The sequence below is a fragment of the Dasypus novemcinctus genome, chromosome 14 (genome assembly GCF_030445035.2).
Source record: "Dasypus novemcinctus isolate mDasNov1 chromosome 14, mDasNov1.1.hap2, whole genome shotgun sequence".
In the NCBI taxonomy this organism is placed as follows: domain Eukaryota; kingdom Metazoa; phylum Chordata; class Mammalia; order Cingulata; family Dasypodidae; genus Dasypus; species Dasypus novemcinctus.
The window spans coordinates 32,327,950-32,353,523 of record NC_080686.1 but is presented as its reverse complement, the minus strand read 5'-3'; the positions used below and the strand labels follow the sequence as shown (position 1 = coordinate 32,353,523).

General features: G+C 42.5%; 1 protein-coding gene across 1 annotated transcript in view; it reads left to right on the top strand.

Annotated features, from left to right (window-relative positions):
- Positions 1 to 25,574, top strand: part of SLCO5A1 (solute carrier organic anion transporter family member 5A1) — a 146,813-nt gene that overhangs the window by 114,433 nt on the left and 6,806 nt on the right. The window contains exons 6-9 of the mRNA XM_058275631.1: positions 886 to 1,084; positions 17,908 to 18,067; positions 20,417 to 20,658; positions 23,649 to 23,713. Coding sequence (XP_058131614.1) covers positions 886 to 1,084; positions 17,908 to 18,067; positions 20,417 to 20,658; positions 23,649 to 23,713 — 666 coding nt within the window. The remainder of the gene's footprint in view (positions 1 to 885; positions 1,085 to 17,907; positions 18,068 to 20,416; positions 20,659 to 23,648; positions 23,714 to 25,574) is intronic.

The window sequence follows — 25,574 nt, the reverse complement described above, 5'->3', positions numbered from 1 at the left end:
CGTGCATTCTTAATCAGTATAGTTTGACCTGTTCTTGATCTTTATACAAATGCTGTCTTGCCTTGTGTATTTGATTGCATTTGGTTTCTCTCATTCAACATTGTATTTGTGTGATTCACCCACATAGTTGTGTGTAGCTGTAGTTCTTTAATTTTATCGCTGTATAGCTGTACTTCATCATAGCGATTACTACATCAGTGTATCTGTTAACGGATGTTTGGTTTATTTCCAGTTTGGGAGTATTAGAATGCTTTCAATATCTCGTACTTCTTTTATGTGCCCATGTGCAAGAGTTTCTTCAGGGTGTAGCTCCAGGAATGGAGTCGCCAGGTCCCAGGGCGTGTATGTCTTCACCTCCACCACATAACCCAAACTGTTTTCAAAGTAGGTGTGGTACTTTAGACCCCACCGGTGGTGTTGCACGTTCCCATTGCTCTGCATCCTTGCCAACATGGGGTTCCGTCAGACTTTTCCATTTTTACTGATGTGAATGGGTGTAGAGTCATTCTGGTTTTAATTGGTATTTTTCTCTTGGCAACGATGTTTGGCACCCTTCCATTTGGGCATCCATCCGGGTTTCTTCTTCAGTGAACTACCTACCCTGGGCTTGGCTCATTTTTTGGACAGGTTGTTTGGTTGTTTGGACAGGTACGTTATTGCTTCACAAAGTTCTTCATGTATTCTGGATATAAGTCCTTTGTTGATCGTTTGTGTTGCAAAGAGTATCATACTATAAAATCACCCGTGTTGCAGCCTTACCGATTATAGTTATTTTTGCTTCTTTACCTTAGTGCTGATAAGTAAGTAGAAACAGAACAGCTAGAAAAGACAAATAAGTGCATATACAACCTCAAATTAATCCTGTCCTTCCCTTCTTCTCCCCAGGTGTTATTATTGTCCCCAGTGCCGGTGTCGGTATTGTCCTGGGAGGCTATATTATAAAAAAATTGAAACTTGGTGCGAGAGAATCTGCAAAGCTAGCAATGATCTGCAGTGGTGTGTCTTTGCTGTGTTTTTCAACCCTCTTTATTGTTGGATGTGAAAGTATTAATCTAGGGGGCATAAACATCCCTTATACAACAGGGTAAGTACACTTGAAGAGCCATTTCATGTTGTCGTAATTTAAGGGCAAAGCCCTGTAGTGTTCGTGTACCACTCGTCAGGCTTGCTTCCCTCGCCCCCAGACCCTCCTCCCAGCAGAGCATGTGCTCTTGGCACGCAGCAGCCGTGGTCTTCCCCTATTCTGTGCCCCTTTTGACTTTGACAGCCCGGCTTCCGTAGCATCTGATTAGAGCAGATGAGGAAATCCTTGTTGAATTAATAAAAACGGCTGTTTTTAATGTGTTGTGTAGCTAACGCAGTCGCATTGTCTAAAAACATAAAATTCAATGACAATTCCAGGTACCATCTTGCTCTTACTCAAGTCTTTACCCACTACTCCCTCCACCCCTCCAACCAAAGGCAGACCAGGTAACCACTTTATTCATTTCTTGTTTATCCTCCTGGAGCTTCTTTATGCAAAATATTATGAATATGTATTTTTAATTTTCTCTGGTTTACACCCAAAAGGTAACATTCTATACATCCTTTTTTTTTTTTTTTTTGAGGTACCAAGGGCCAGGGACCCTCATATGGGGGACACCAGTGCTCAACTGTTGAGCTGCATTGGCTTCCCTGCATTGGTTTTATTGTTTGTTTTGCTTGTTGTTTGTTTTTGTTTTTTTGGAGGCACCGGGAACCAAACCCGGGACCTCCCATGTGGGAAGTGGGTGCTCAACTGCTTGAGCCATGTCTGTTCCCCTGTACATACTTTTAAAAATGGAACAATGTAGTTTGGGAATCTTTCTATATCAGTAATAATAAGGAGAGTACCTCACCCTTCTATTGACTCGACAGCATGCTAGGCATTCATCTAAGTGCTTTACGTTTATTAACTCATTAATCCTGGTGGCAAACCTCTATAGCATAAAGGTGCTATAATTATTTTAATTTTACAGATGGTAGAACTGAGGTTCAGATCACATGTAGCCAATGGTGTGAGGATAAATGTTTAGCAAATGACTCTCCTAGGAGAAAAAGGCCCCCATTGGTAGCATTTACCAATTTCTGTGACATAACTATTTCCCGACTTGACTGGTTTCAAACCATCAACTTGACAGTGAGCGCTGAGTGGGAAGATGCTCAGATGCTCCATGTTATCTAGAATATCCATCACAGAGATATAAATAACCTAATCAAGAGCTTAGATAATAGTAAAAATTTAGTAAAATCATCAGCAGGTGATGATGAATTTTGAGCATTGTCTTTGTTTTTATATATTTTATTTAACTGTGAGTTTATATGATTTAATTTTTAATAATGACCATGTTAAATAAGCAGTTGGCACAAGCCCTGAAAATTGAACAGTCGGATCTCATGATCCAGTAGGGCTGCCTCCAGCACAGGGCTGGACGTAACCCCAAGGCATCTGGCAGTACTTTTGAACCACTGTATAACCTTCTGTTTTATTCCATTTTGTAATTTAATCAGTCTCTCATTGACAGACAGTTGGGTTGTTTTCAATCTTTGTTATCAAAAACAATGCTGCAGTAAATAACCTCATGAATATATCATTTCCCTCATGTGCTGAGTATTTGTACAATGAAATCCCAGAAATGGCATTACACTAAATATTGTCAAATTTCATCCACAGGGGTTGAACCAATTTTTACCTCCACTAGCCTACTTTTTATTTATTTTGCTTGCTTGGTTGTGTTAGAAGCTACCTTCAAATTGGTGGTGATCTTCCCTCCCCTTCGTACCAGAGAGTGCAAATTTTAAAAACTCGGTGGTTGCTCTCGGTGGGATAGGGCTTGTTGCCTGGTGGAACTCACTCTGGGTGATTGGAGTAGGCGGCTGGCATTTCACTGGGGTCGCCAGTATCTGAACCTGAGGTCTCATCTCCCGGTGCTTCAGTTCCTCAAGAGAAGAGTGCCCCCCTCTCTTGGCTGGGGCAGTGTTGGGTGGATTACAGATTTGTAGGTTAGGGGCTGGGATTCTAGGGGGGGTTGGGGAGATGGGCCCAAGTCCTCACTGTTTCATTTGGAAACTTTCACCTAATTTCCTTGTTGTCATAAAGGCCTCCTCAATGTGGTATATTCGTAAGTCCAGAGACTTTGGTTCACTTTCTCCAGATTGAGCAGATTGAGCCTTCTGATTGAGCAGAATGGGGATGGGAACCTGCTTAAAGTCCTCACTTGCATCACAACTTTCTTGCGTTGTTTTTCTTTGATCACTAAAGGCCTTCTCTTTGTTTTCCCCTTCACTGCTTGCCTTTATCTTGCTCGTATGTTTGTTTTATGTTTATATATATAATTTTAGTTCTCAGCCATACTTTGTTTTATCGAATCCTCATTTTTCTTGGAACCCTCTGTCCTCCTGCTTCAATCTGGACTGGTTGCTCAGCATAACTGATATCCTGGGACTTCCTTTCATAGATCTCTTCAATTGCACCTACTAGTTTTTTTGTGTTCTTTTTGTAAGACTTTATTTATTTTTATTTATTTCTCTTCCCTTCCCCATTGTCTGCTCTCTGTGTCCATTTGCTGTGTGTTCTTCTGTGTCTGCTTGCATTCTTGTCAGTGGTACCAGGAATCTGTGTCTCTTTGTTGTGTCATCTTGCTGCATCAGCTCTCTGTGTGTGCGGCGCCACTCCTGAATGGGCTGTGCATTTTTCGCACGGGGCAGCTCTCCTTGCAGGGCGCACTCCTTGTGTGGGGGGCTCCCCTATGCGGGGGACACCCCTGCGTGCACCCACTAGTTTTTATTTGTGTGTTTAACTCCTCATTTGGCCATAGAAAATTCTCAAATAACTCCCTAGGAAAGAATACATGGGAAGAAACACTGTTTGAGCCTGTGATTGTATTCAAGTATCTTTATTCTTCTCTCACATATAAGTGATAGTTTGATTGGGTATAGAATTCTTGTTTTAAAAAAAAGTTTTCCTGCGAACTTTGAAACCATTGCTTTGTTTGCCATCTAGCATCTAATATTATTGATAAGAAATTTAATTCTAGCCCTAGTTCTCATTTCTTTCTGGAGAACTTTATTTGGGAGATTTAAAGATGATCAGAAATTTCATAAGGAAATACCATGAAGGCTTTTGCCCTCACATCTGATCTGGGCTGGATCCTTCTTATAACTCCAGTTCTCAGAGAGGCCTTTCCTCATTGCTCAGTCTAAGGGATTCCACTCTTCCATTCATTCTTTGTCACATTCCTCCTCCTTAGTTTCCTCATAGCACTTAACACAATGTGAAATTATCTTGCCTAATTATTTGCTTTGTTTATTGTCTTCTGTCTCTAAAATATGAGTTCCTCAAGAACAGCTATTTACATAGTAGTTTCATCCCAACCATCTAAGACAATGCATGGTAGGTGGTGAATGAATAAATGATTGAATGCATGCCACAGCACAGGACTTTGTTCTTTCACTGTGCCAGTCACTCTCTGAGCGCTCTTAATCTAACACAGGTGTCTCCTTTATCTCAGGACCATTCTGTTCCACTGTCGCTTTAGTCAGTCTTTCCTTCATTGTCGTGGTTCCCTCCATGACTCCAGTTAATCAGATATTGGACCTTACCAACTGGTTGCCTATGTATTTTATGTATTCTCTAGTATTTCCTAAGTGTTTGTTTTTTCAAACCTTATTTTCTATTCCTTATATAAATTTTTAAGCTTTTATAATTTTTGGTTATATTCTGAGTGTTCCCTTTTATAGCATTGTGATGTCTTGGGAGGTAATATCTGTTTTACTCTCTGCCTAAATATTTAGATTTTCTTTACTTTGTTTCTGTGCCTTAGAATTTATCTTTTTGGTCTTAGGGGTCATTTTTTCTGTTGGTTTATTCTGAGCTTTGATTTTTGTATTTCTAGTTCTGTTCATTTGCTGAGATCCCATGGTCTCTTCCAGACCAAGTAGCTAGTTGGGATGGTTTGTTTATTTTTTTTATTTTTTATTTTTTACTTGCCATTTTATCCTTTTATTCAAGGTCAAAAGCAGTTTTTAACACAGTTTTTAATACATGTAGGCTGAGATATTCTCCTGACCTGAGTTGACCCTTTAATTCAAGGTCTCTTTCTACTTGCATCACCAGTTAGTGATTGGTAGTAATCCCTTGGTGCCAGGGAGGCACATCCCAGGAGTCAGGTCCCATGCTGGGGGTAAAGTAATGCATTTACATGCTGAGTTTGGCTTAGAGAGTGACCACGTTTGAGCAACGTGGAGGCTCTCAGGAGATAACTCTTAGGCACCCTGCAGCTCTAGGCCTAGTTCATATTTCTTTTTTTTCAAATTCTACTCAATTTATTCATTTAAAAAAAAATATTACATTCAAAAATTATGAGGTCCCCATTCACCCCCTGGTTTGTTTATTGTTGGGGTCAGCAAGGCTGGGGCTGGATAGAGCTTTCTCCTCAGTGGGACTCTGGCTTGGAGCTCTGACGTCATGCGGTGTGGGGCCACTTACTCCCGGTGGAGGGTACTGTGTAGGGTCGGCAGGGAGCGTGTGGACACTGTCAGGAGCCAATCGGAAAATGGAACCACTAAAAGCATTACGGGAATAAGCGTTTAATATGAGGGCTAGAGAAAGAGCTCATTGTGGGAAGAAATATGTGGAAAGAGCGAGGGGAAATAAGATGTGGAAGGAGGAAGTCAGAGAATCATGGAAATAGTCACCAACCTTATCTGCCCAAAGCCTGACAGGGGCCATGTTGTGTTGGGCTGCAGCACAAAGGGGGACCTGGTGGCGAGGTCTGTGGACGTGGCCGTCACTGCGAGGACACTGCCTCTGGGGTGGACTTGGGCATTGCTGTTGGTCAGCAGTGAGCTAGGCAGAGAGAAGCAGTGTCAGGTCAAGCTAGCTTCCACTGGGCACCTCTGGACCCAACTGTAATTGTATCCCAGGACCTCCCGAGGGCTTACTTTGATGTCTCGCCCACCTTCCACGTGTTGCCTGACTTCTTCTCTTGAACTAAGTAGCCTGACACCAAACGCAGAAGGGGATTTGGGACCTACAGCCCCCAGCCTCAGCTGGCAGCCGTGGTGCAGGGTTGGCAGCACTGACTGTTAGGTTATGTGCCCAAACCCCAAAGACCAGCACGAGGGGGCTGGTTCTGAGTTGTCAACATTTTAGCATTTTAAATGTCTTCCAGTTTCTCTAGAGAAGTGGTTTTTGATGGCTTTCTGGGCCCTGGGATTGGGATGGGGTGGGTGGATAGATGGGATTGGAAGGGGCCATGGATACAGTTTTGTCTCCCATGGGTCTCCAGGGAGTCCCTTTGCTTTCTAGTCCGCACCTCACTTTTGTCCAGTCACACGTGCTGGCTTTGAACTTGGAGCTTTCGGAGGTTCCCGGGGGCAGGCCGGCTCCTCTCACTCCCAGCAGCATTCTGTCCCCTCTCATAACCCAGGCCGATCTACTCGCCGTTTTCATAAAAGTCGGTGTCGCTCTTGCCATTTCTCTTCGCTGTGATGGCTTTGCTCCTTTTACTTCTCTGTTTTTATTTTAAGTGTGTTTTCGGAAAGGATGGAAGGCAGGCACGATGTCTTTCTGCTTCTAAACGCCAAGTCCCGTCAAGACTTTTAAAGGCCTTGCGTGGCACCCTGTCTGTCCTGCCCCCCCTGCACCCCCTGCTTCTGGCCTTCCCAGCACTACTGGGAAGAATTACATAATTGTGCTGATTGGCTCCATTACAAATTTATGAGTTCCAATCTTAGCTGGCCCTCGTCTTTGCTGAGCAATCCATTTGCTTAGCCCTTGTCAGCTTCCTTCCCCATTCCCCAGGATGGTAGTTCCATTTCTTACCCCTTTCTTCATGCCCTTTGTCTTATCCTTGTCTTAGTTTTCTTCGCAGACAACCTGGCTTTTCATGTTAGTGAGAAAACAGCGGAACCAAAAGTGAACGCTCCGAACTTCTCACAAACTCCCTTGTCAAGGATAGTATCATTTTCTAGCTGTGTGAACTTCCCAAATATTTACCTACTATAATGGGGCTTGATTTCTTCCTATGTAAAATTGGTGATATTGTCAATCTCACCTGGTGAAAAGCATAACTAAAGTAAAACAATTGTAGTTGAAAAAAGTGAAATAATACAGAAGGGTAAAAATGAAAAGTAAATGTCTCCTTCCTGCATCCTCAGCCTCCCGTTTAAAACATCCAAGTGTTTTAAACAAATGTGTCGTTTTGATGATGAGGGTTCTATGAGAGGAAGCCTGTGAGCCTTTCTAGCACAGAACTGAGTGCTTCGTATGTGCTGATACAGGCTAGTTCCTTGTCTTTACTCCCTTCCCTTCTAGAGGATGCAGTGTGACTCCCATTTCTTCTTTAAAGGATGGCCAAATGCCTGGCATTGACCTCTGTGCAGGGATGTGACTCATCTAGTGATGCTGCATCTAGGAAGAACTTGATGTCAATACGCATCTACGTATCTAAATCCATGATTTATGATGCACCTCTTCTCGTCTAATTGTCTTCAACAAAGAAAAAGCAACTTGGTTAGATGTGCTGGAAGCTGTTGCAAGGTCCCAGTCATTTTAGTATTTGCAGTCAGACTTCAACACAATTTGTAAATTAGCAAAAGAGAAACTCAGTTTCCATGGAGAATTTCCCTGGCTCCCTAAGTATTTCTAGAAAGATAGTCTTGAGAGTGAAGTAATGTAATCGCTTCCTGTGACACAGCCCCCCAGGTGTACTGCTTATCGAGTCGTGGTTACCTTTGGATGAATGAAAATGGGACCCTTTCTCTGAACAGGGCATGGGCTGCATTTCAGCCTAACTTTGCACTCTTGGCTGAGTGATTTTGTACAGTGCACAACCTGCTCAACAGCATGTGGTGGGCCTGCCTAGGTAAAACTCTTACCTGTTTGGCATGACTTTGAGATTTGTCTATGGGATTTTTTTCTCGTTTAAAGTCAATAAAGAGGAAGGTAAAGGGAATGGTAGTGAAGAGAGGAGACTTGGTTAAACTCCTGACTGTCTCAGGTATAAGGATCGTCCTTATGTACGTCTTTTTAATCTTACATTTCTGTCATAGGTGCTATTATCCCCATGTTTCAGCTAAACAAAAAAGGCTTAGAGATGAAGAGAGCTGCCCTCAGCTATCAGTTAATAAGGAGTGTCACCCAAGATTATCCAGTTCCATAGTTTGTGTTCTGAACACCACCTCCTTACTAAGAGGGTGATGGAGGATAGATCTGCTGCTTTCTGTACTGTACTGTTTTCTAGTATTCAATAGTAGTGAGTTACAGGCATTAAACTAAGTGCTTGGCACACCTACTACATTTGCCCTGCAGCTCTTGAAAGCCCGGCTGGATTGTCACCCTGGCCTTGAAGCATTACTAGCTGTGTGACTACAGGCAAATTATTTAACCTTTCTGTGCTTGGTTTCCACATCTTGAAGATAAGGGTACTGGGAAGTGCATGTGGCTCAAGCAGTTGGGCTCCTGTCTACCATATGGGAGGTCCAGGGTTTGATGGCCAGGGCCTCCTGGTAAAAGGCAACCTGGCCCGTGTGGTGAGCTGGCCCACGCAGAGTGCTGCCCTGCGCAGGAGAGCTGATGCAGCAAGAGGACGCAACAAAAAGAGACACAGGAGAGACAATAAGAGATGCAGCAGATCAGGGAGCTGAGGTGGTGCAAGAGAATGATCACCTCTCTCCCACTCCGGAAGGTCCCAGGATCGGTTCACCAAGCTGCCTAATGAGAATACAAGCAGACACAGAAGAACACACAGTGAATGGACACAGAGAGCAGACGATGGAGGGAGGGGGAGAAATAAATAAATACATCTTTAAAAAAATTAAAAATAAGGGTACCAATAGTATCTACCTTCTAAAATTGATGTGTGGATTAAATGAGGTACTTGGCAAATTCCTAAACCTCTCTGTGCTTCAAATCCTCATTAAGATGGGCTTAATAATAGTATCTATCTCTTAGGATTATAGAGAGGATAAAATGGGCTAAAACACAGAAATAGTTAGCAAGTGATAAATAAATAATGGTATTTTTTTGGTTTAAACAGGAGAAAGAAGTTCAGAAAGGTTGAGAAGCTTTCTTGAGGTTATACAGCTTAAAAATGGCAGAGCTAGGATTTGGGCTCAGATGCCTCTGATTCTGAATGCAATGCTTTTCATTATTGAACTATCCTAAAAGAAGGGAAAGACCGTCACAAAGAAGAAAACACAATGTATACGCCAGCTCCATTCATCGAAGCCGGCAAGGGGCTCCGGGTTCACGGCGTGGTCTGTCCTTCCGGCTGTGTGTGACTGGCCCTCCTTGGGTTGGCACTGCACCTGTGTGGCAGCTCAGGGCTGGAGGGGGTGAGGATGGTCCCGGAGGAATAACCTCTCCCCGGAGCCACGATGGAGTTGCTGTCTTTTTGTAGAGTGAACTTATGCATTATTAGTGGTGCCTGTAGAAAACTCCGATGTGAGAATCTGATGATTTTTCTTTGCAAAAGATCCTAGGAACTCTGGCCCATTTCCAACTCAAGTAATTATGGTTTTAGCACCTGAACTTTTCCTTTAGGGAACGTTTTGCTTCCCCACTGCATCTATTGAACTGTATTTTGCACAGGTGGGGCCTAATCATCTTGCAGCCAAAAGAGCTGAGATTTAGCACAAAACTGTACAGTGTAGGCAATACTTTATATAAATGCATTGGGTAATGTGAGTTATTGTGCTTTGTTCTCCCACTTTTTCAAATAACTTTTAAAAATGGGGTTAAATCTGATGTCTGTGTGCAGAATTTTTAGCCAGCACAAAGTTGTGATAAATCATTGAATAATTCGAGCTTTATCATCTTTCATTTATCAAATGTCATCCTTTTGAACTTAAAGTGGAATCTGTTATATCATCTTCTGGTTTAGTGACTTGAGGAACTGGGCCAGAACTTTTCCAGGGATGATTTCTTGAGCTCCGGGGTGACAGGGAAGTGTTCTTAGCATGGACGGGAGGAGTCCCCAGGCCCGCCCAGCGCAGAGATCTTCTCAGACCAGTCTCGCCCTGTGATTTTCCCCTCAGGCTGCTTCTCTCAAGATTGTTTTATTCTCCTGTAGAATGAAGACTATAGAATTTAAATAAATATAGTCTGTTAATTCAGACTGTCTTCCCTTCAGTGCACCTCATTGTCCTTGTCACCATGCCTATGTTGCCATCTTGCACCATGATGTGTCTAGATGGTATTCTGGCGGAAACTCTCCTGGTGAGTCGTGTTTCTGGACTGGTCGTACTTGAACTCTCTAAGGGAACCATTCATCTCCTCACCTGTGCTCATGGACAGTTCAACCTCCGGAGGGCACCCCCCCCCCCGGCCCCACTGTGTAATTTTTTGGGCACCATTCAAAAAAAATTTTTTTTAAATTTATTATAGATATTACTTATTTTAAAGGGAGTTCCCCAAACTAGAAGAACAAAAGTTTGCTTAAAGGATTTTAGATGTACATGCTTTCGTATTCTAGCTATTTTTATTAGTAGGTTTAGAGTTGATTTCTATTTTTGGTTGTATTTGGAGACAAAAGCAAAATTTGTTTTTATTTTAGGAGTATTGAGAGGATATGAAATATAAGCAAGTTTTCTCTCCCCTGAGTTTTATATTTTGTAAATGAAATATAAACAAATCAACAGGAAGTCTATAAGGGAGTATACAATTTCTGTTCAAACATATTAAGCTTTTTATTTCATAAACACCTATGACTATTATCAACTTACAACTGAGTTTATCAGTTTGTAAATTCATATTAACATAGTTAATAGAAAAATGGTTTATCATGTAATATGACTAGGAAATAAAATAGAATTTAAAACAGAATGTAATCTTGAGAACAGTGTTATTTATGTTAATCTGTAAACACAGTGAAAAATGGAAGGAAATATGCTAAAATCAGAATATTGGGTAAGCCTGGGTGACAGCGTTACATGTGATTTTAGTTTTATTTTCAGTCCTTTTTTGTTTTCCAAATTTTCTACAATGGATAGGTATTAATATTACTTTGATAATAAAGGAATTCAGAACAATCTGTATGAGGAACACAGGTATTTTAATAAAATGATTCTATATATGTGGTGGTTTATATAAGTTGTAGGTTATTATATGTAAACTTCAAGTTATACCTGGCTTGAATTTGTTGGCCCCAAAACTAAAGGGAGCTATAACAGTAACGTTATAACTTAAATAATAGTCATAACTTTCATATATCTAGTCCTTTAGTAAATCTTTGCTGTTCTGTATATTATCATATGTTCCCTTTAACTGGTTATTCTTGCTTTCCTGTCTATAGGCAGGAGAGGTATTAACAACCGTATCGTATGTGCCAGAAGACTCAAGTTCAGAGAGATTAAATGATTTGGCCCAAGGTCATATAGCTACTAAGTGTAAGTGGTTGCCTGAAACTAGATCCCAATCTAGTTCTTTTCCCACCATTCTTGTATAAGTAAATTAGAAAACTACTACTTTTTTTTTTTTTTTTTTTTTTTAGAGAGAGAGGTTGTAAGTTTACATTCCTGTATAACATACAGGATTCCCATACACCACCCCTCCACCAACACGCTGTACAGGTGTGGAATATTTATTACAATTGATGATTTTTTTTTTTTTAAGATTTATTTTTTATTTATTTCTCTCCTCTTCCCCCCCTCCCCCACCCAGTTGTCCGCTCTCAGTGTCCATTCGCTGTGTGTTCTTCTGTGACCGCTTCTGTCCTTATCAGCAGCACCGGGAATCTGTGTTTCTTTTTGTTGCATCATCTTGCTGTGTCAGCTCTCCGTGTGTGCAGCGCCATTCCTGGGCAGGCTGCACTTTCTTTTGCGCTGGGTGGCTCTCCTTATGGGGCGCACTCCTTGCGCATGGGGCTCCCCTACACGGGGGACACCCCTGCGTGGCACGGCACTGCTCGTGGGCCAGCTTCACATGGGTCAGGAGGCCCTCAGTTTGAACCACGGACCTCCCATGTGGTAGACGGAAGCTCTGTCAGTTGAGCCAAATCTGCTTCCTGATGATAGTACTTTTTTGTCGTACTGTGTTTGTTTTTTTTAACAGGACTTACCTTTGTTACAGTTGATGAAAGATTGTTAAAATAGTTCTGTCATCCATTATTTACATTAGGTATATTTTTCCACCCTATTATTAGTGCCTTGTCTTAGTATTGAACATTTGTTGTAATCCATGAAAGAACATTCTTATACTTGTTATATTAGTGACCCCCATTTACAGTAGGGTTTCCTGTGTTTTACACTCCCATGTTTCATCTCTTAATTTTTATTCTAGTAGTATATACATCCTAAAGTTTCCTCTTTTAACCACGTTCACCTATACATTTCAGTGCTGTTGATTACACGGTACCATCTCCACCATCCATTTCCAAACCTCAATTCCAGACATCATGGGGGCCTGTTCCCCTCTTCTTGCTTGGGATTGTTTTGCTTTTATCCATGAATACTTCTGCCGCGTGGAGATAAAGAGCGCACACCAACATTTCATGTGCTGGGCACAGTGCTGGAGAGTGGTTATACATTTGTCCATCTAATCCTCCCCACGCCTGGTGATAAGGACATTATAACCCCCGTTTTACAAATGTGAAATCTAAGGTTTGCAATACTTGTGAACCTTAGATATAGAATTGAACCCAGCTCTTTCTGATTTTAATGCTCAGGGGCTCTGAAAGCTGAATGCCAGAAAAAGCTGCATTAGAGCTTTCCCAGGAAGGAGAAGGAGCTAGGATGCGCAGCACGGAAGTCTTGTGCTAGACAATGCAAAACCACACGCAGTTTACCCAGAGCTGCCCTACTGGTGTCAGGGTTAATTGCATACGTTATTGGAGCACAGGTATACCTGAATTGAAATCCAGCTCTGAATCCTAAACTAGCTGAGTGACCTTCAGCAATATCTATCCTCTCCAAACCTCACTTTCCTCATTTGCAAAATGGTATGCAGTGATAGTGATAGTTCTCATGAGTAATGAGTGAAAGAGCTTAAGTGGTGACCTCAGTGCATAATTCTTGCAGTAAAAATAAGACTTGTTAATTGTTAACTTTAATAATGATGATTTATGATGATGATGATAATTATAAATGTGAAGCTGTGTAGCTATGTCTAGCTAAGGAAGGATTTTAATTTGAAGCCAGTAATTTAAGTAGAATTGAAAAGAAATATTCTTTTTTTTTTTTAAGATTTATTTATTTCTCCCCACCTTCTCATTGTTTGAGCTTACTCTCTGTCTGTTGTGTGCTTATTTGTTGTGTGCCAAAACTGGGACTTCCCATGTGGGAGGAAGACACCTAATCGCTTGAGGTATCTTAGCTCCCTGCTTTGTTGTGCCTCTCATTATGTTTTCCTGCTCGTGTCTCTTGTTGCATCATCTTGTTGCGTCAGCTCATCATGGCAGCCCATTGCATTATTTTGCTGCCTTGTTTATCTTCTTTAGGAGGCACTGGGAACCGAACCTGGAACCTCCCATGTGGTAGGTGGGAGCTCAGTTGCTTAAGCCACATCCACTTGCCAGAAATATTCTAATTGAAATCTTGAAGAGTGCAATTAATTGATGAAGATTAAGAAATTGAGAAAGATTCCTTTTTTTTTCTAATTAGTGTATGCAAAAGAGATTTTTGCCATGTAAATCATAATCTTTTCAATCCACATGGCTTGAGTATAGGATGTGTGGATTCCTACTTGTTATACCTTTTAATAGGTAAAAACTTAAGAGAGGGTAGAAGGAAAATTAGGGGGATCCTCTTTGATTTATGGAGACCAGTAGAAGTGTCAGATAGGGAAGGTCAGGTGTTCTTTCGGTTTGGGATGGGATGATGTGCTCTAATTTCTGGTGTCTGGGTTATTTATATCTGAATGCAACTGTGTCCTTTCAGAACCAGTGTAATGGCCCAAGGGCTATGGCATACAGCTTTTACTTATGTTAACCAACATTTGGTTTTATTATTGTATATTATTTTAAATATTAATCACTGATCCTTCACTGACTGTTGTAATAATAATTGGGCCTCACATCTGATGTTTTTACTTCTCGTTCTCTTTTTTGTCGGATTCCTGTGGCTGGTTTTCTTGAGGTTGCAGTGATATGCAGAGTGTTATTATACCTCTCATAATTTCCTCAGCTTTGAAACTAGCAGATAAAACTAGCAGATACAAGATAATTCCACATACTTCTTCCATTTCTCTTGTTCTATAATTCCATGATTTTTGTAGTAGGATGTGATGTGTGAGTCTCAGGCTTGCAACTTGAACTATGCAGTTATCAGGTATTTGCTAGTGGGTCCCTGTGTCTTGCTTAAAATTAATCCTACGTTTACTCATGAGTTAACATGAGCTTTTTGGTTGGATGTCTATCTTGTCATAAATGCTTTTAAAAAATGTATTTATTGGAAAGATGATGCATAGTCCCTTTGCACAAGAATTAGTGTGGAGTATAGCAGACCTTGTGCATTTTATGCCTGTAGTGTGGGTTTACTTCAAGCAAATGAGAGGTTGCTTGGTTTTACTCAGGTTTACACACCTTCATCTGCATTATAATCCCATCCATTTTCTAAAGAATAAGCAACAAACAAGATGTTGTTATTCTCAAAAATGACTTTTTATTCAGTCAGCACAATATAAGGGATTAGCCGTGTTAGCATCTTCCTTTATTTGTGTCACTATCACCTTTTTCCCCTAATGACATTTTAGTGAATGCATACTTCCTTTCATTGCTGTTTATATTTGTTGCCTGAATTGATTTTTTAGAGATTCTCATATTTTATCATTTCTTTATATCAAACATCATGACCTTATGGGAAAACAAGGACTCAAGAAAGATTTGCCTTCTTGTAATCAGTGTGTTTTACACATCTCTTGATATTCTTTTTGGGTTCCTTCCTCTTGAATGGAGAAACCTGTAACTGATAGGTGTTTGGCATCTGTGGCTGTCGTAAATGAACACAGAGGATGCTATTAATATGAAATGCCATGTGGTTTCTAAATAGCAACAGTAATAACCACATTGGTATGCTATTGAGGCTACCATTTTTAGGGACTAAGTGTACAGACATATAAAAGCCCTTTTATTTGTTTATGGCTTGCTGTTTAGTTCTTAAAATGCTGATGAAGGAAATCGTGAGGCACACCAGAAGCCTTTTTATTATGATTCTAGCTAACATAGTGATTTGCTTTGTAGCAAATCACTTGACCTCCCTGGACCTCCACTTCATCATGTGGCAGTTGGTCTAGAACTGGGTCTCTCAGCCTCAGCCCTCTGCATGCTCTTTGCCCCAGGGGCTATCCTGTGCATTGCAGAGCGTGTAGAAGTCTTACTGCCTCTCTCCACCATATGAGCAGCATCCCTGTGGTGGTAACAACCAGAACTGTCTCCTGACATTCCCAGATGTCCCCTAAGGACAAAATTGCTCTCGTTGTGAACCACCTATCTAGAATTGTGTTTTTTAAAGGTGTATTCTAACTTTAAGTGGTATAATTCTTAGAGTTTGCAAACTCCATGATTATCAAAGCCTTGTGATAACTTTTCTTCTGTGGAGTGACATGAATGAAAAATTGAGTTTATTTACTTTTGCCTTTTTTGGAAGGTGCTTTTTTCCCCCTATCCCGCCTTGCTGTTTTTGCTGTCTGTCTCCATTCGCTGTGTGATCGTCTGTATCTATTTCTCTTTTTGTCTTTTCTTCTCATCTTTCTCCTCTAGTGATTGAATCACTAGGATTCGATCCTGGGGACCTCTGATGTAGAGAGAGGTTCCCTGTCAGTTGATCCCCCTCAGTTCTTGGTCTCTGCTGTGCTTCACCTTGACTCTCCCCTTTTCTCTTTTGTTGCATCATCATCTTGCTGCGTGACTCACTTGCGCAGGCACTGGCTCACCATGTGGGCACTCAACCCACCATGCAGGCATTCAGCTTACCACACGGGCACTTTGCGTGGGCACTCAGCTTACCATGCGGGCACTTGGCTCACTGTGTGGGCACTTGGCTTGCCACACGGGCACTGGCTCACGTGCAGACACACTTTTTTTTTTTCTCTTCTTTTTCACCAGGAGGCCTCCAGGAATTGAACCTGGGTCCTCCCAAATGGTAGGCAGAGGCCCTATTACTTGAGCCACATCCACTTCCCTTGGAAGGCTTTTTTGATAAGGCTTTGATATTGCCGTGGATTTTCTTCTCCCAGTGAAAACTGAACACTCAGATGTCAAAGTGTGAAATAGGCCACAGGAGAAAGCCTTGGAATGAACAATGCTTTAGGTTTATAGATTGATGTGTCTAGTATCCTTCTGGATGGGAGGTACTCAAGGTAGTCATTATAGAGAAGCCCTGAGACATTACAAACTTTGAGAAATATTTTTGAGTGGATGGATGGACAATCTGCTCTGGCTCACTCAGGAGCTTTACGAATAGTATTTCATCAGTGATGCATATAAATGAGGGTCCCAGAAGCAAAGGAATGAGCACTACAGAGTCCCTTCAGTCTCCCCTGGGGGCCTATCTTAGTCAGGGTGCTGGTGCAAAGTACCAGAAATCTATTGACTTTTATAAAGGGTGTTTATTTGGGGTAAAGCTTACAGTCACAAGGCCATAAAGCATAACTTCCCTCCCCAAAGATTGCTGCCACGTGTTGGAGCAAGATGGCTGCCGGGCTCTGCCAGGGTTCAGCCTTCCTCTTCTTGTAAGGCTCTGTGGTCCCAGCTCCTTCCGGTCTCAGCTGTGGGCTGGGATAAGGCTCATCTCTCTTCCCAGGGCTCGTCTCTTTCTGGGCTCAGCTGCTCTGCTCACTCCACAAGGCCAGCTGTAAACTATCAGGCGAATGGCCCGGCTCTCTCCCCAGGGGTTCCAGCATCAAAGCTCAGCTCTCTCCTCCTCGGGTGTCATTCTCTGTGTGAGTGTCCACCCATCAAGGGGCCAGGGACTCAACGTCCTACTGATGTGGCTGACTCAAAGCCCTAATTTTAATTTAACCAAGTGAAAGAGAAACCTCTGAATTTAATACAATCAAAGGGCATCACGCCCAGAGGAACAGACCAGTTTACAAACAATCCATGTTTCTTTTTGGAATTCATCAATAATATCAAACTGCCACAGGGCGCCAACTCTTCTCTGCCATTTCCTTCCATGCCTCTTCTCAGCCCTATATACTTACTTGTCTTTTTCCCCCTTTTACAGCCACCCACTAGGTTTGATTTTGAATCCACATTTGGGCATTCCTAAACGAGGCATTGCTTAAACTTTCTTCACTGGCCGTTTGAAATGAATTAGTAATCACTTCCTTTTGTTTTTCTGGAGTCTAGTGTCATTCTTTGATAATTCATTCCAGAGCAATTGAAGTTTTTGGTCAAAGGAGCATGTTTGATAATTGTGATTCCTTATCATATTTTTTTAATGTAATATTTTTAAAAAATGAATTAAAAAATTTTAAAAAAAATTGTGATTCCTTGTTTCCATGTTTATGTCCTCACAAGGATGTTACTGATTTGGTAGGAAAAAGTAATTTCTTCATTTTATAGTAAAAGAAGCTGATGCCCAGATTTGGTAAGACATAGAACCAAGTGCCTCCAGGCAGGGAATAGTTACAATCCACTTAGAATTGCCTTGTCTGGAAGTTGAGACCAGACCTGGAGCACCGGAAAAAAAAAACGTAGACTTGTGAGGGAGGAGAAATAATTTAAAAAGTGTTGAATCTGGAGTACCAGGACATTGAACTATTTCTCTTTATGTTTTGTTTTAAACTCATAGCAGTGATGATCTAGGGCAGCCACCTGATGCGACCATTGGTTTGGAGTGAAGGGGGATATCTTATCTAAAATGGACAGCTCACTCATTATCAAAAACCTTCCTATTTATTTTTCAAAAAAAACCAGTGTTGCTTACAAGCTGCTTCTTTCCTCTCAGGCCTTCCCTCACCATGCCCCACCGGAATCTGACAGGAAGCTGCAATGTTAATTGTGGTTGTAAAATACACGAGTATGAGCCCGTCTGTGGATCCGATGGAATTACGTACTTTAACCCTTGCCTGGCCGGCTGCATCAGCAGCGGGAACCTGAGCGCCGGGGTGAGTGCGTCCCGCGGTCTGTCGGTCTGTCAGTCTGTCCGTCTGTCCTTCATCCAGCTTCCCTTGGTGAGGACGCGGGGAATTCATGTGCAACCCTGGCCACTTCCATCTCCCTTTTCAATGGGCTTCAGATAACGTACAAAATGGCTTTTTTTCCCCCTCTGTCTCCAACTTCTTTCTTTTTTATTATTATTTTTTAAAGATACATAAATCCCACAAAATATTACATTAAAAAATATAAGAGGTTCCCATATACCCTACTCTCCATACCCCCATCTCTTCCCTTTGATGAAAACCTTGAGGAAAGAAAACGATGCGATTCTATCGTTTTGCCCCGGGGGTGATTGGAGCATTTGGGTATCGTGGTTTGCTTCCATATCAGCTCCTTCCTACTTTACATTCCGTGCCAACTCAGGGAAGCTAGAGAAGCTCGAGCACTGGGCTTCCCGTTTGCTACTCTATGGAGGCCCGTGTCGGGGATTTGAAGGTCAAGGTGGCCACTGTGAGTGGCATGGAAGAGGGAAGAGTGAGCACCTCCCACCGGAGCCTGTGAAGATGCACAAGGGCCATTTTTCATAGACTATCAGTTCAGACTTTTTTTTTTAACTCTCAGGGTAAAGATATTTCTGTCAGTTCAAGAATAAGCTATTTTGAGAAATCCCTTCCCTGTGAATTATAAATAGGCTATAATACTGTGGGAAAAGGTTTTCTATATTATGTTCTCTTCTTTATTGGGCCTGGTTTGACTCTTTGCATAAGAGCAGATTGCAGGAGTCTGCTTTAACTAGAGGGGTAAAATGCACTTGCTTTTTCTGTGCAGGTGATAAGGGATTATATATACCTTTTGTCCCGTGTTTCTGGGATGTCACATTTAATATCTGAGTTTTAACCTATACTGATAAATTGACTACTCCGATGCTGGCTCCCATTATATAATCGGTGAGCGCCAGTGCGTGGCCATGTTGAAAGAGGCGGTGACTCTGCTCTTCTCGGGGAACGAGTCCTTCCTCGGTGGTAAGCGAGCTCTCTGGGGCAGAGCCCCTGTTCTTTCCAAAAGGCCAGCCAAGCTCTGAGCAGATGCTCCACAGTGCCCCCTCTTTTCACTCGGTCTTCTCACCACTGCGAGTGGTGGGAAGGTCACAATGACAGTGAGTTCAGCTGATGTCCATTCGGTAAAAAGCAACGAGCGAGACAAGAAGGTGAGTTGGTTGGTTTAACATCTGTTGGTATATTTGGCTTTGAATAAGTAACACCCAATAGCGTGTCTTTTTTTTTTCTTCAGTATTTTGTGTTTAGTAGAAACGTTGGCACTTAACTGAACCCCTTGGTCCCTACTGCTCACTCCTGGTCCGCAGACCCCTAGAACAGGGCCTGCCGTGTTAGCAGGTGCTTGTAAGTATTTGTTGAGAACAATGGCTTGTTCATTTGGGCTCATAGGTGCCTCCACACGGCGTGTCTTCTGCCGGGGACCAGGGCTCAGCAGCTCTGTGCTAGGGCCACAGAAGTGTCATTCGTCCAGAGGGCGCCATTCACCAGCTAATTAAAGGGACTGTTTAAATGGAGCAGCCAGTGAGGTTTCCTCATCACTGGTACAGAAGCCATCACAGTGAATTATTGAATCTTCTACAGTACTTAACAGACATTTACTTCAGGGCCCACTCAGTGCTCGGGGTTGCTCATGGTGCTCTGGTGAACACGGATGAAAATAAGGCTTGGTTCCTGTTTTTGAGGGGCTTCTCTAATTGGAGGCAGCGTATAACTATGAACAAAAACGAGCATATGAAATGTTAACGTCATACAGCTGAGTGTAGAAAGCCTCTTAGAAAAGTTTGGGTTTAAAAAACTCTCGACAGAGAGTGGATGTGGGTCAAGCAGTTGGCGCCTGTCTCCTGCTGGGACGTCCCAGGTTCAGTTCCCGGTGCCTCCGAAAGAAGACGAGCAGATGCTGCAACCAGCAAGGAGCAGCAGTGGCTTAAGCAGTTGCACTCGCCTCCCACACGGGAGTTCGGTTCCCAGTGCTTCCTAAAGAAGACGAGCATACAGACGAGGGAGCCATCTAGGTGGTGTATGTGTGTGGGCAGGGAATAAAAATTTTAAAAATCACTATAACTACAATGGTAGGAATATTCTTTGGGGAAAAAAGCTCAACAAGCAGATTTGGTATTGTTATTAAAAGAGACATACTTTGGATCCTGACTGTTGTCAACGAGGAGATGTTCAATGAAATATGTTTGCATTTTAAAAATACTAGTGTTATTTTAAAGCATTTTTACTTACGTTGCCTTAATATCTCCATGCCACATTTTGCTCTTGATTGGCTTACAGCTGATCTTTATTTTGTTGGCTTAGATACGGAATTATACAGAATGCGCCTGTGTCCAGAGCCGACAAGTGATCACTCCCCCCACTGTGGGACAGCGCAGCCAGCTCCGCGTGGTCATCGTCAAAACGTACCTCAATGAGAACGGCTATGCTGTGTCTGGAAAGTGTAAACGGAGCTGTAACACCCTCATCCCATTCTTAATTTTTCTTTTCATTGTCACCTTCATCACAGCCTGTGCCCAACCTTCTGCCATCATCGTTACACTCAGGTGAGCAGAGTATTCAACTCGGGGCAGATGACACACTTAAAGTTGCTAAGATACTTGTTCCAGGGCTGGGGTCTGATACGGTAAAGCAGGGAAGAGAGCCAATTGGATCATACAGCAGAGCCTTCAGACATTTGCCTGGTGAACTTAAGTCATGCATTTTTGTCCGTATCAGGGAGGGAAAGGAAGGTTGTAGCCTTTAATACACCATATAGGGACTGGATATGGCTCAAGTGGCTGAGCTCCTACCTCCCACATGGGAGGTAAGGGTTCAGTTTCCGGTGCCTCCTGAAAAACAAAAGCAAATAACAGGGAAGCAGATTTGGCTCAACTGATAGAGCGTCTGCCTACCACATGGGAGGTCCAGGGTTCAAACCCAAGGCCTCCTGACCCATGTGGCGAGCTGGCCCGCGTGCAGTGCTGATGTGCACAAGGAGTGCCGTGCCATGCAGGGGTGTCCCCTGCATAGGGGAGCCCCACGCTCAAGGAGTGCACCCGTAAGGAGAGCTGGCCTGTGTGAAAAAAGTGCAGCCTGCCCAGGAGTGGTGCTGCACACACGGAGAGCTGACACAGGGAGATGATGCAACAAAGAAAGAGACAGTTTCCTGGTGCTGCTGACCAGAATGCAAAGGGACACAGAGAGCAGACAGCTGCGGGGGGGGGGGGGGGGGGGGAAGGGGAAGGGGAAAGAAATAAATTTTAAAAATCTTAAAAAAATAAAAATGGTAAAATTAAAAAAAAAGAACAACTCAGAAAAGCCAATGTGGCTCAGTGGTTGAGCGCCAGCTTCCCACACATGAGGTCCCTGGTTCAATCCCTGTCCCCCAGTGTACTTCAAAAACAAAAAAAACAAGAAACTCCATCTGTTTCTTTGTTCAGTTGAGTCCTATTCCTATTGTTTAGTGCAACTTGTTCTGAGCGCCTTCGGTTGCACTTCAGGCCTTGAAAGCCATTCCTCTGCTAGCAACAAGGAGCCTGACCCCGGAAGAGAGCGGGAGGTAGTTTGAAGTTGCTAAATCATGCATACGGAAAAGGTTATTAATAGTCTCGGGATCAGTGACAGTTTATGCTGGGCTTGCAGTTTAAAATGCTGATTTCATTTAAAATTAAAATTAAAATTCTATCACTTAAAATTTTGGAGGGAAGTGGACTTGGCCCAGTGAATAGGGCATCCCTCTACCACATGGGAGGTCCACGGTTCAAACCCTGGGCCTCCTTGACCTCTGTGGAGCTGGCTCACGTGCAGTGCTGATGCGCGCAAGGAGTGCCCTGCCATGCAGGGGTGTCCCCTGTGTAGGGGAGCCCCACGTGCAAGGAGTGCGCCCCGTAAGGAGAGCCGCCTAGCGTGAAAGAAAGTGCAGCCTGCCCAGGAATGGTGGTGCCACACACATGGAGAGCTGACACAACAAGATGATGCAACAAAAAGAAACACAGATTCCTGGTGCTGTGGTCACAGAAGAACACACAGTGAATGGACACAGAGAGCAGACAACTGGGGGGGAGGGGAGAAATAAATCTTAAAAAAAATAAAGAAAAATTTTGGAGTTGAGTCAAGGAAAGGATAGACAGGGAAATGCCGTTTTTCAGTAATTCATACTGTTTTCTTTGCCATATCCCCTATGCATTCTGTTTTTGTAATTTTTTTTAAATAAGAAAGCACAGAATATACCTTTGATTAAAAATGTTGACACTAACAATTAGTGTCTGACAATTTAGTGGCAATTAAAAACGTTGACATAAAAAATTCAAACATGCTATTTAGATGTGTTGATGTTTGCAGTGAAGACTGCAGCAGGCCAAGGAAGGAGGACAGTGTGGCAAAGAACACGTCCATGGTAGGATGGGGGACAGCGTCATAAGTGGGTCCTTAGTCTTCCTTCTTCCCTACTCCCCGTGGCTCCTGGGAAGCCGCAGTGTTGGACACCAGGCAGGAAGCACCTGCAGAGGTGACATCGTGCAGTGAGAGCAGTTGGCCACGTGCTTGCTTTGTCTGTGCCACGTATGTCTTGGCTCCGTTCTACTGGATGCCAAGTTAGAGGTTTCCAAGCAAGCCATTCCTTGACAATAAAAGAAAAATGGGAAAGCCCTAATCTGCAGATATTTGTGGAGTAACAACTATGTGTATAGCACTAGGCAGATTGCTGGAAAGAAAGAAAGAAGTGGGGGAAAAGATGACAAGGCTACCTCGGATTCTCCATTATATACCTAGAACCTCATGTGTATGGGATAGAAATGATAAGGTACTTCATTAAAAAAAAAGATCAGTCATTAATATATTTACTCAAGTAATCTAATTCTTTGAACTTTAGTTCTCTAAGTGCTGTTAAAGAACCTCATTTTTTCAGTGTTCAAACGGGTCAAACTCACCATTTGGCTTCTAAACCAACATTTCAGAAGAAGATCCCTGTGGTCTTGGCTAATTCTAAAATGAATACACTTCAAATCTTCCTGCCATGCAGAAATTACTCAGAGCAAAAGTTTTAGGAAAACAAGAAAAAGTGAGGTGCTGACAGGGGCTCCTTCTGTTTCTTGAGATTTGACTTGTTTCCTGTACTTTTTTTTTTTTTAACTTTTTTTCCAGTGCTTTCCTTGATGAATTATACAAGTAATTTTCAGTGTATACACCTACCATTCTGGAAAGCACAGGCAAACAGAGAATAAGAATAAAATCAATAAATGGACTTTTTGGAAATAGCACGGATTTGGGAAGCTCAGTTAGAGCTGCTTCTCTTTCTTCAGCCATGTGATAACCTTTGAGCCTCCACCAGAATTCGCACAGAAACAGTTAATCAGTTTTCTTTAGGGTCTTCATTGGGGAGACCATTATTCAATGATATAGCGTTCAGCATCTCGTTTGCCTGTGTTAGTACATTTTAGCAAATTAAATATTTTGCCACAGCAACTCTGGTCTCTGGCTGTGCTCTCTGCTGGCTGGATTTACATTCGTTTTCTGGCAGCCACTATTTGAAAACGTTTCTTTCCTTTCTCTGTAGGTCTGTAGAAGATGAGGAAAGACCTTTTGCGCTGGGAATGCAGTTTGTTTTATTGCGAACACTAGGTATGTTCTTGAATTTTCAAGCCCGCCTCTTTGTTCCTCTTTGCAGATGGCAAATTCTCACTGCCCTTTACGAATGGGGAGTAAGTCATTACCAGCAGTAGCTGGGCTGTGAGGGTTCATGGTGTGGGCAGAAGGTCCTTATTTTCTGAGTTGAAGGAAAAGGCGAGCAGATCTCTCATATGATTAAACAAAACAAAAAGAACATTACATTGGTTCTACCCACCCCCTGCACTGGGCTAAATTCCCCCCAAAATTATGTATAGTAAATAATATTGAGCCACTTTGTGATGGGCTTATTGTCTGAGGGTTTTGTCCCATTATGCCTTTCTAAAAGTGATGGAAATTGGTTTTCATTTTGTGGGAAGTTTTCAATTCCTTACTTCTTTATGATGATTTTATTGGGCCACGCAAAGAGCATACCTATCAATTTGTTCTCTGAGGAAAGTAAATTAAAAGTTCTGCAAAGAGAGAAAGGGCCCCAAAACTGACACGAGGGACAGCCCTACAAGGCTTTTCCTTCTTAATGAGAGAGACCCATTTTCATTAGCACCAGGCCAGTGACGCGAGCCTCCGGGTCCACTTGTGCAGGAAGAGGGCCATTTTGAGTTTTACAAATACCCCGTCACCCTGCCGTGTCCTCTGGCGGTGCGTGGAAAATAAGTGTGTGAAGTAGCCCAGTCCTTTGATCAGTTTCAGAGTATGTTTGTCTTCCTCATCATCAAGCTTCTTTTTTTCTTTAAGTGGCAGCCTGATGTTTCCTTCAGCTGTTATTTTCCCCCCGCAATCAGTGTCATTGTGTGCAGGACAAAAAAATAATTTTTTATTTGAATTTTTCTTCCTCCAGCTTTGAAGGGTAAAAACATTTTAAGCGGCATTGTGCAACCCTTGGAAGCATTACTCTTCCCTGCTTTTCTCAGTTAGTCATACGTTGAGGGTGACGGCCCAGGCTGAGGTGGTGCTTTCCTTGTGAACACCAGAAGGGAAAAGTCGTACTAAGTGGCTTTTTTGATGTTGTTGTTGGTACCAATAAGATTTTGGAAGTAATGTGTTTAAACGCATGTTGGTTGAAGGAAATTCTGGCATACTTTGATACAGATAAGAAATTTGTCCTGTATGTCTCTTCGAAAACTTAAGAGTGCTATTTTCAGAGAAGGAAATTTGTTAACCAAAGGGGTGGTTGAATTGAAAAAGGAAAGAAAAAAGCCAGTTGCTCCTTTTTGCTTTGCTTGTCTCTGTGCGGTGGCGTTGGGTTTTGCTGTGAAAGCGGAGGTGAAGGTAAGTCAGCAGGTGTTCACTCTAGGGATACGTGGATGGAGAACATCCCAGGCATTTATTATTTAATTTAACAATTTCTTAAGTTCCGTTGATGGTGAAAAAGTATAGTTTGCTGACAAACCAATTTCCATTTCCCCAAACTCCAAAGGAAAAAAGAATTTTAAGTACTTTAATAATTAATTTATTAATTGTAATAAATAGGCCTCATTTTAAATAAATCCATCCCATTAAGTATATCAGAGCCTCCTGGGTTTTAACTTACCTCCCCTTTCTCCCTTCTTTTCTCCTTTCTGCCCCCCTCCCTTCCTTCCCTCTCTCCCTTCTTCCCTCCATCCCATCACTTCCTTCTATCAATTCTTACTAAGGATCCATGAACTTCCCTGAGTTGGGGTGACAGATGTGCATGTGATAGGATATGGGGGTATATGCAAAATGCAGTGGAGTTTGAAGACATCAGGAAGTTGAAGGAGGGCTAAATATTGGCAAGGTGGGCGGGCTGGGGGTGGGTCACATTTTACCAGGGGCATACCATGCAGTGAGGGAAGTCCTGGGGGTAAACTTTCTTCCTTACAGGAATGTAGAGAAA